At 52.6% G+C, this 11178-nt stretch overlaps 2 protein-coding genes across 2 annotated transcripts; one reads left to right on the forward strand and one right to left on the reverse strand.

Moving 5' to 3' along the window:
* Positions 1 to 681: 681 nt before the first annotated feature.
* On the reverse strand, positions 682 to 3260 carry LOC120657697. The gene is made up of 8 exons (XM_039936104.1): positions 2959 to 3260; positions 2741 to 2828; positions 2521 to 2609; positions 2056 to 2134; positions 1912 to 1971; positions 1694 to 1815; positions 1546 to 1617; positions 682 to 1040 (listed from the first exon to the last, which is right to left on the reverse strand). Exons 1-8 carry the CDS (start codon positions 3213 to 3215, stop codon positions 938 to 940), a joined length of 870 nt encoding a protein of 289 aa, XP_039792038.1. The 5' UTR covers positions 3216 to 3260; the 3' UTR covers positions 682 to 937.
* Positions 3261 to 6702: 3442 nt separating this feature from the next.
* LOC120653786 (uncharacterized mitochondrial protein AtMg00810-like) lies at positions 6703 to 8136 on the forward strand. The gene is made up of 2 exons (XM_039931457.1): positions 6703 to 7203; positions 7369 to 8136. The coding sequence occupies exons 1-2, from the start codon at positions 6703 to 6705 to the stop codon at positions 8134 to 8136; spliced, it is 1269 nt and encodes a 422-aa protein (XP_039787391.1).
* The last annotated feature ends 3042 nt before the right edge of the window (positions 8137 to 11178 follow it).

The following is an 11178-nucleotide window of genomic DNA, read 5'->3' on the forward strand; positions in this document are numbered from 1 at the left end:
TGTTTCAACAAAAATTACTAGATGTAGGTCCACCTACACATCAACCTCAACGTGCGAGTTTGCAGGCTTAAACGTCATGCTTCCAACAGGAGTCCGGAAGGAAATCAAGAATTTCCTACATTACTCGCTGTGTTCGCTTGGCTGTGGGCTTGGCTATGGTTGATGGCCGGTGCTGATTTGTTATGAGAGAATAGTACTGCTGCCTGGCTGGTAGTTGGTGGCTGGTGCTGATTTAGTATGAAAGAACAGTATTGTTGGCTGGTTGATTCACAAGCCAAGCGAACACAGCGACTGACTCCATCCCTTATTTTTCAGGCAGCCAAACAATCAACTTGCAGCCCCCATATAATTCAATCATACAGAAAAAGACACGTTTCAAACACCAGTGCTATCATTCACATTTTCTACTTTCTCTCTCTACTAATCCCTCCGTTTTTATTTACATGTAGTATTAGGTTTGTCCTAAGTCAAAGTTAGCCAACTTTGACCAAATCTATAGAAAAAATATACCAGCAACTATACTACCCAACATATGCAATATCAACCTATATTTCATAGTGGATTCAATAAAATAAATTTGATGTTGTAAATGTTATCATTTTTCTCTACAAGTCCGGTCAAAGTTGGCCAAGTTTAACTTACGACAAACCTAATACGATATGTAAATAAAAACAGAGGGAGTAGTTCTAATTTGAGCAGCATCTTTTTTTTTTCCTTTTCAGAATGTTGGAACCAGTGCTGTTACGACAGTACAACCTATGATAAAATCAACTATTTACATACAAGAGCAGATCTAAATCCAGGCACAATCTTGAGTTAAGTCGGTCATCAGCAAAATTTCTCTGCCACTATGGGTACGTGCATCTAGAGGTGCAAAGTCTCTAGCAGATAAGGACAGACAGGGTTTGCATCACCATTGCATGTCGCTCACGAACTATTATATCTTGAAGTGCTTGTATCCATAATCAGTGCTTGTCATGCCCTCTTCCCAGTCACCCATTCTTTTGCCACCAAAAACAACTTGCTTGATGCCCAAGTGTCTGCAAGTGCAGCCAAAGCCAAATTAACAGCAGAAGTTAGTTATAGCATATGGTGTTTTTAAATATGAAAAACAGCATGCAGAATTTCATTTTGCATATGTTCCACACTTCCACTTTGAAGTGATGCAGTCAAGCATTCCGGATGCTTACCTGGAACTAGAAACCAGGAATAGCACCAACAGCCCTGATAAGTAGTCTATGCTGCACTACTTTGCAAATTGCAATGCATATCCCATTACTATAAAGCTAGCATTCAAGGAATACATAGTAACAGGGGCATAAAATGGCAAGTTTAGTTTCAAGGAATACCTTTCTAGAGGGTATTAAAGATCTCTTTTACTTTCTAGGTTAACCTTCATACTTTGGGTTTAGCTAAACATGTCTATGGAGTTTCAGGCACCAACTGATCGCTGCAGTTGGGGCGATAATGGCATGTCCAGTAACAAAGCAACTTCCAAGCTAAGGCTGCTACTATATTTTACATGATCAGTGAAAGATGTCTTACTCTGAGCTCAGCTGTGTTAGGCAGTTCAGTAATACATCTACTGCAAGGTAATCTGAGGTTCCAAGGTCCACCCTGAAAGAAGTGAGTTTCAGAATCTGTACTTATCATTACACAAGTGCCGAAACTATTGAATGCTTCCTATCCTCACCAAACCCTAGCCCAATTGTCTTGGAACTCAACATCACTGATATCATGGAAAGATGATGGCATTACTGATGAAGCTTCGTCAGAATCATATGAAGGATCATAGTCCAACATTGAGTTAGCCAGCTGAAATTAAAGTTGATAACATTGCAGATCTCAAAAGGAGTCTAGGAATTAAGTAGCTAACAGAGAACATAAAAATTACATTTGAATGAACCCAACCTGCAAATTTGAAGAATTATAAGCTCCTAACCTTCCCATTACATACCAGGCCTGAATTACCTGTGACGAATACTTCATGTCAAAACAGAGTTTGTTGTTTTCTGGATAATGAGAATGCAATCAAACTATATCAAGTCATTTTACACCGCCAAGCAGGTCAACATCTCGATCTGTTGGTTCTCCAAAGAGCTCAAACCAAATGAATGAATTCAATGGGTTGAAGCTGCAATAATAGGGGGAAAAAACACCGATCAGGGTTTACTTGCTGAAGCTGCAATAGTAATCGAAAAAAAAGAAGTGACTAATTCCAAAGTTTGAGCATGCACACACAAGTTGGTTTAAAAGAACATGTAAGTCGAGGAGATGATCGTCTGTTCAGTCAGAAGGCCATTTCAACTAGTATAGTATCAAAGCTACAAGGTCTAAAGAGGGCGATATATCTTTTTAGCAGAAACATGGAACCATTGCATTAGGAGCAGAAGTGTTTAGCAGCCCCAGGTATTTCACATGTGTGCTGCAGGCAGGAAATATTGGCACAATCCGTTTTCTGATGTGTTCACATGGAAAACAGAGGGATACAGGTGCGACTAGTGTGGATGAGAATCTCACTCTCGGAAGCTGACTTTGAAAGCAACAATGGACCCTGTCTTGGATTTATTGAATTGAGCCCTGCCTTTCTTGCGCACCCTTTCCTGGATCTGTGAATTGTGAATCGTGTATGTGAGGCTTGGCATAGCATAATAGGTGTCTAAAATTTTATTTAGTAAAACAGCGAAACGGGAAAGAGCAAAAGAGTACGGCGGCGACCTCCACTGCACGCAGGACTCACCCTTTGCTTCATGAGCTCTGGGTTCCCGATGCTATCACCAAGAATGGCGCGGAGCTCATCGTCATCCCTGCAGGCATTCTCCAGGACCCTGCGTTACCACATGACAGCAACACGAAACATTAGGACGGATTCATTTCGACAGGAAGCAATGAAGGCCAGATGGAAACAAACAAAGAAACTCAACAAACAAACCAAGACATCGAGTTGAAGCTGCGTACCTGGCCCATCCGGGGTAGGTGTGCTCGCGGTCGTGCTCGCGGCGGCGGCGCTCCTCCCGTACCTTTACCAAGCGGCGCTCCCTCGCCGTCGTCCCGGACGCCGCCGCCGTGTTCTCCCCGGCACCACCTCTCCCCGCGACGGCTGCGGGTATGAAGATGTGGAGAGGACGAGGTGGTGGCGGCGGCCGCGGGAACGCCGGGAAGGGGGAGACCCCGAGGAGAGGGGTTTTAACAAGCGGCGGGAGTAGCCGTGGCATCGTCGTTTCGCATTCGTTTCGTTTCACTTTCACAGCAGACAAGATGAAGAGGAAGCTTATCTTCTTCCTCATTCCGCCGCGCCGACCCCTTGCTATTTGCCTGGGCCGGGCTGGGCTGGGCTGCCTACTGCCTATTTTCAGGTTAAGGGCCTGGGCAGTCTTGGGCAAGCAAAGTAGTCAGGTCCACAAACCTGTCAGACTACCATAAAAAAACAAACAAACCTGTCAGACTACATTTTCTCCCCATGAGGTATGAATGGCAGATTCAGGGTCCTCACAGAAACTACATTTTGGATCACCTGTCCAATTCCTTTTAGTTAAATTGTCCCTAGTGAGGACAGCATTGTCTTCTAGCACCTGTCGTGAGTCTGTCTACTGAATAAAATTAGCAAAACAGCAAGCAAAGTAGCATATGTAAGCAAAAATGGGCACACAGTGTGAGTCATCATTTATTCTTCTACGAACACAGCTATGCTATAACAACAACAACATAGTTTTTTTTCCAAGCAAGTTGGGATAGACTAGAGATGAAACCCGAAAGAAAATAAATATAACAAAATGAGCATAAAATGAAAAACAGAGAGTGAGCTTACAAGCTCGAGTGGGTCAGCAGCATGGCTTGTCCATTCGCCCCAAAACGCTTAGGAAGCGATTTACGACACACCTGAAAATAATTTTTAACACTGGACTAAGTACACAGAGTAACAAATATGGTTAGAGACTGATAGCAGAGGCCTTGCTGTTGCCAACGGACTCCGCTCGACGCGCCCTGCCGCGCACGACGCCAGCGCGCATGCAGCGCACTACCCGGTCATCCTGATCTGCATGCGCGCGACGCTCGCCACGGCTCATGCCCGCCATGCTCGCCATGAAAGTTTTGCGGTTGCTCTCTCCATCTACTTCTCTCCTTTCATGGTATCAGCCTACGATCGATCCTCCCTGGACGATCCGTTCTCCTCCACCTCCTCTTTCGCAGCCATGGACGATCCGTTCTCCTCCACCTCCTCTTCCGCAGCCATGGCGTCCTCCTCCGACGACGACGACGGCGCCGTCCACCTTCCCTCAGCTCCGGTGGCTGTCGTCCAGCAAGTTAACATTCGCTCCCATGTTCCCATCACCCTTAGCCTCAAAGAATCCAACTATGGCCAATGGCGCTGCTGTTTCGATTCAGTTCTCGGCAAGTTTGGTCTTCTCGCCACCACCCCTCGACGAGCGCGACGCCGAGTGGATCCTCAATGACCACAGTGTGGTCAACTGGCTCCACACCACCGTGCACAACGAGATCTTCAACCTCATCTACAAGCCCAAGGCGTCCGCGTTCACCGTCTGGAACGCCATCGAGGGCCTCTTCCGCGACAACGAGATGCACCGCGCCGTCCTCGTCGAGGCCGAGCTCCGCTCCCTGCAGCAGGGAGACAGAGCATCGACGACTACTGTGGCCAGCTCAAACACCACGCCGACGTCCTCCGCGATCTCGGTCACCCCGTCTCCGAGCCAAGCCAGGTGCTCAATCTTCTGATGCTCGCTCCTTCCTCCTCCTGGAGGAGCTGTGCGACAAGCACGGCGACAAGGTCGCGACCGGCCAGGCGTACGCCGCCAGCCACGGGACGTCCTCCAATGCCGGGAACACATGTTCCCGCTCCCAGAGGAACAAGCGGCGCGGCCAGGGCGGCGGATCAGGCAACGGCTCCGGCGGCAATTCCGGCGCTCCCCAGGGATCCCGCAACGCCGGCGGCCAATCTCAAGGCGGATCCTCACAGCCTCCATATGGACTTCCGTGGGCGGCCGGCTACAACCCGTGGACCGGGCTGGTCCAGGCCTGGCCCATGCCGTTCCGCGCCCCCGGCGCTGGCGTTCTCAGGCCGCGTCCGCCGTTCCAGCCGCAACAGGCGATGACGGCCCACCACCAGCCTCTGCTGCCTGCACCGACCACGCCGTCGTCTTCAACCTGGGACCAGAGCGCCCTACTCTCGGCACTCGCGTCCACCGGCACGCCGCAGCAGCAGCCTCCCAGCTCTGGCGACTGGTTCCTCGACACCGGGGCCACAAGCCATATGTCCAACAACCCTGGTACTCTCCTCTCTTCCCAACCCGTCTCTTCCTCCTTCATTACTGTCGGGAACGGCGCTCGCCTTCCTGTTACTCACTCGGCCTGCACCTCTATCCCCATTTCTGCTTCTCCTTTACTTCTTAACAATGTTCTCGTTTCTCCTCATCTTGTCAAGAACTTAATCTCTGTCCGTCAGCTAACTCATTATAATAATGTCTCTATTGAGTTTGATCCTAACGGTTTCTCTGTCAAGGATCTTCCAACTCGAACGGTGACTCTCCGATGTGAAAGCTCCGGCGACCTCTACCCGATCTGACTTTCACCACAACTCGCGCTCAGCTCCTCCTGCACCCGCGATCTGTGGCATCAGCGGCTCGGACATCCTGGCCAACAAACTTTGTCTTCTGTTCTTCAATCTTTTGATTTTCAATGTAATAAATCTCCCTCACATACATGTTCTTCTTGCAAGATGGGCAAGCATGTGAGGCTGCCATTTGCATCTAGTGACTCAGCTACATATTTCCCTTTCCAACTTATACATGCGGATGTCTGGACCTCTCCTGTTTTTAGTTTCTCTGGCTACAAGTACTATCTTGTTCTTCTAGACGATTTCACCCACTACGTCTGGACTTTCCCCATGCGGCACAAATCAGAAACACTGCCGATCTTGCGCCACTTCCATGCTTACATGGGTACCCAGTTTGGTTTGCGTGTCCTTGCCTTGCAGACCGACAACGGGAAGGAGTTCGACACCGGCGCGCTGCGGTCGCTCCTCGCCGCCAATGGCGCCCAGTTCTGGCTCTCCTGCCCGTATACGTCCCAGCAGAACGGGAAGGCCGAGTGCATCCTCCATACACTGAACGACTGTGTGCGAACGCTCCTCATCCACAGCGGTGCGGCGCACACGTTCTGGGCAGAGGCGCTGTCCACGGCCACGCACCTCATCAACCGCCGGCCGTGCCGCGCCACGGGTTCTACGACGCCTTTCGAGCTCCTCTTCGGTGTGCCTCCCTCCTACGACGACCTCCGGGTCTTCGGTGCGCTGTGCTTCCCCAACACGACTGCAACCACGGCGCACAAGCTTCAGCCGCGATCCACGCCATGCGTCTTCATCGGCTACCCGTCCGATCACCGTGGCTACCGCTGCTTCGACCTCGCCACACGACGCGTGCTCACCTCGCGCCACATCGTCTTCGATGAGAGCCACTTTCCATTCCGGCAGCGCTCCACACCCACGCCACCAGTGCCTCACCGAGTGGATGACACCGTGCTTGTTCGCCCTCACCCGCTGCTCAACACAACGCCTCCCACTCCCTCACCACCTCCCTCCACTTCACCACCACCGGCCTTCCCACCAGCTCACCTCCGTCGCCACCACTCCCTGTGCCGACGCCCTCGTCGCGATCAACCACCACTGCTCCTGTCGTGGGTCATCCCATGATCACACGAGCCAAGGTCGGCATCCACAAACCCAACCCCAAGTACGCCCTCACCTCTACCAGCTCCACCATTTCCCCCGTGCCGCCCTCGGTTCGCGCTGCGCTCAAGGACCCCAACTGGCACGATGCCATGCGCCACGAGTTCGATGCCCTCCTCCGCAATGGGACTTGGTCACTCGTCGACCGGCCACCCGGTGCGCGCGTCATCTCTGGCAAATGGGTGTTCAAGCACAAGCTGCGCTCCGACGGCACGCTGGAGCGTTACAAGGCCAGGTGGGTGGTACGCGGCTCCAACCAACGACCCGGCGTCGACTTTGGTGAAACGTTCACGCCGGTCGTCAAACCAGCCACCATCCACTCGGTGCTCGCCGTCATCGCCTCCAAGCAGTGGCCTGCACACCAACTCGACGTCTCCAACGCCTTTCTCCACGGCCACCTCAAGGAGCGCGTGTTCTGCCAGCAACCTACAGGGTTTGCCGACTCCACGCGTCCCACAGCTGTGTGTGAGCTCAAGCGTTCCCTCTACGGTCTTCGTCAAGCCCCTCGCGCATGGTTCACGCGGTTCGCGGAGTTCATACAGACAATCGGGTTTCGTCAGGCCCGATCCGACTCGTCATTTTTTGTGCTCCGCTCTCCTGCAGGCATGGCATACCTACTCTTGTAGGTCGACGACATGATCCTGTCCGCATCGTCCTTGAGCCTTCTTCAGCAGCTGATCGGCCGTCTCAAGTCCGAGTTCGCCGTCAAGGACATGGGCGATCTCTCGTACTTCCTCGGCATCGATGTACATCGCTCCGGTGACGGCTTCTTCCTCTCGCAAGCCAGCTACGTCCACGACCTTCTCGAGCGCGTTGGCATGACCAACTGCAAGCCGGTGGCCACGCCATGCGACACCAAGCAGAAGGCCTCGGCTCTCGATGGGAAGCCCGTCAGCGATCCCTCCTTCTACCAGAGGATGGCCGGCGCCCTCCAGTACCTTACCCTCACCCGACCGGACATCGCGCTCGCAGTGCAACAGGTGTGCCTCCACATGCACTCGCCCACGGAAGTGCACGCCGGCATGCTCAAGCGAGTCCTCCGCTACATCAAGGGCACGTCGTCCCTCGGCGTTCATCTCCGCGCCTCGCCATCGACGACCTTGACCGCCTACTCCGACGCGAACACGAGGCGTTCTACCACCGGTTTCTGCGTGTTCCTCGGGGATTCCCTGGTGTCATGGTCTGCCAAGCGCCAGACCATGGTGTCCTGCTCCAGTGCGGAAGCCGAATACCGGGGCGTCGTCAACGCCGTCGCCGAATGCACCTGGCTGCGTTCCCTGCTCGGCGAACTCCACCATGGCGTCTCCAAGGCCACGCTTGTGTTCTGCGACAACGTGTCCACCACGTACATGTCGCGCAACCCGGTGCATCTGTCACAAAACCGCCTAAATTAAACCGGCTTAAGTGCGCTAACTATCCTCTTAAGTATTAATCAAATCACCGCGCACTTTAAATAGTGTAATCTGGCAGCCTATTGGTTTAAGGATCGAAAATATCAGAAGTCTCACCCGAAGGCGAGCACAGATGATTACAAGAAAACAGAAGTTTCTCAAATTTAATTTATAATGCAGAAGTTTACAAATTAAGTTTAAATAAATTCTCAGAGTTTAACATGTAGCAGAATTTAAATAAAAGCTTGGTTTGAAAATAACAGTGTCTACGAAGAAGTGAGGAAGTCACATCGAACCCACCGGTGTGAATTCTGGTTAGCTCCAACCAGCAACAAATACCTGAAAACAAAGTAACAACAAACTCTGAGTATACTAATACTCAGCAAGACTTACTCTTCTATGGGTATACTTAGCCCATTATCTAGACATGCAAAGCTGTTTGGCTCTGGAGTTATTTTGCTGAAAAGTTGCTAATATTGGATCCTTACTTTCAATATTTTAGCGCAAATTGAGTTGACCGCTATAAACTAGGTTTGCCTAGTTCTCTAGAGCATACATGATTGATCATATTAATCTTTAGTAACATACAACTCAATCTTTCCATTCCAGTCTCATTCCACTTCTTTACTACGATGCGACGAAGTGACTAAGGTTCTCATAACCGCGAGTCACGGCGAATCGATCCGATTTAACCTTGCAAGGTGGACCTAACTCACACGCCAAGTGCAACCCCGTCGAGTCACACCGAGCAATTGTTCCCATAATTACCTCGAAGTCTGACTCGTGGCTGCAAACACTCGGATGATGAGCCCCATACGTGCGAACACTCTGTGAACCCGTAGACGACTACATCATCCACCTCTCAACCCCCACGCCAGAGTAACGGATAGGGAGTCAGATTTCGTTGCAATTAGGTAATTAGCTTACCGGTTTCGACTACCTCCTATGTCGGTACCCTGAAGCAGGGATACCCACTCTTACTGCAGCAAGGCAGGACCCGCGTAGTTTTCCGAAAACTACGCGTAAGGACGGAGAAGCCAGGCCCCACCGGTCAGCCTCTTTCCTCATCAGGCCAACGGCCCCGGACCCGTTCCCCGCCTGGGGATGGGTCCGGAGATGCCACGTGACTCTAAGGAAGAGAAACTCCGAGCCGACAGCCGAGGCCTCGGACCCCCCATAGGGGTCCGGGACCTCCTGCGCCATTCGGGCCCCCCTTACCATGTGGGGGTCCGGAGACGCCACGTGTCCCGGAGGCACGGACGCGGGCTCGTGCGCGAGTCCTCCGCAAGGGGGACTCGCCCACCCACCGCATTTAATGCGGATGGTTGACGCGTGCTCTGCCACCGCAGCACGCGGGACAGCCTTTGTCAGGCCCCGCTGTGCACCGCGTATTACCAAGGTGCACAGTGCGGCCGCCTGTGCCGCGCCCGCGCAGAACCCGTCTCAAGCATTAAATGGATACGACGGTACGGCGCTTTTCCATCATGCCGCCTACGCCGCTCCCTACACAGCCGTTCAGCTACGTGGCAGGCGACGCCGCTGGCTACGACGGGCGCCGTTCCGACAAGACAGCGCCTAGACATGCTGAACGGGAGACTCCAAGAGCAGGCAAAGATATCCAGAGAAAGATCCCCTTTGCCTGCAACGCCATAATGATGAACAGTACGATATTTTATACCGCATCGCTGGGCCCACTTGTCGGGGTCCCAGCAGCCATGTACGCGCCTCCCTTGAGATATAAAAGGGAGGCGCTCGCTGTGCACAGGACATCTCCAGACAGACACAAGCTCTCGCAACTCTCACACTCTCGTGGGGAGGCAATACAACACACAGTGGACGTAGGGTATTACGCTCCGGCGGCCCGAACCACTCTAAATCTTGCTGTGCTCATCGTGTTCTTGAGTGAGATCGATCTAGACTAGCTAACCCCCGAGAATACACCCGGCTGTGGTTAGCAGCACCACGACATTTGGCGCGCCAGGTAGGGGGTACCCCAGTCCTGGGGTACCGACAGTGGCCCCCAGGCCCACCTCGGGAGAGGTACGAACCCGCGGGTGGGGCCTCTATCGTGATGTGTTTCTACGCAATTTGATTGCGTTGGTGTGCTCATGGAGAGAGTAGGTGTCCCGGAAATTCACCTGGGCTCACCACGGGTCCAGGCCTTTGACGAATCCATGCAGGAACAACTGCGGCGTGACGACGTGGACTTCGTTGATGAGCGAAGGTGGCGAGCAGCAATCCGAAACGCACGCTACAACCAGGCGCTCCGGCGCTATCATCAACGGTTCGTGCACAGCAGGGAGCTCCGGGCTGGCGACCTCGTCCTCAGACGAATCCTGAGCCGAGCAGGGCTCCACAAACTTTCCCCCAGCTGGGAGGGGCCCTTCAAGGTTACAGAGGTATGCCGGCCCGGATGCGTTCGCCTCACCACAGAAGATGGAGTGCCGCTGCCCAACCCATGGAACATAGAGCATCTGCGTAAGTTCTACACCTAGGCAGAGCCGGAAAATAATCCTTTCCTTTGTAATAAGATAGAGTTACCGTGCGGCCCAGAGCGGTTGGGGGCCACCCTCATAAACCCGACCTCTGGCATCCATCGCACCGTCGGCTAACGCGCGGCCCAGAACGGTAGAGGTCCGACCTTGTAAACCCGGTCTCTGGCATCCATCGCGCAAGCCATGTACAACAAGATTGCAAAGGAAATAATTTTCCCCAGTTCTGTCTTTGTGTCAAAATTTAAATTCGCATGCCGATTCTCAAGTTTTTACCTCTCTAACCCCCGCGAGGACCTCTGCCCTTGTTGCTACAACTAAGATCTGAGCTGAGTTGCTGGACTGCCGTACAGATTCGGACCCTCTTGCTGCTGGAGAAGAGTCCAGACCCTTAGGGACCTACTCTGGAGAGCGGGTGCTTGTTTCCTGGGGTGGTCCGGAGTCCTGTGTAGCCGCTTAGCTGGTTCCGTACCCAAAAGCCTACACACTCCACCACCCTGTAACAAGTACTCTAGTACCTGGAGTCGGGTAATTAAGGGCCCGGACCCCATTC

The sequence above is a fragment of the Panicum virgatum genome, chromosome 1N (assembly GCF_016808335.1).
Source record: "Panicum virgatum strain AP13 chromosome 1N, P.virgatum_v5, whole genome shotgun sequence".
Lineage (NCBI taxonomy): Eukaryota > Viridiplantae > Streptophyta > Magnoliopsida > Poales > Poaceae > Panicum > Panicum virgatum.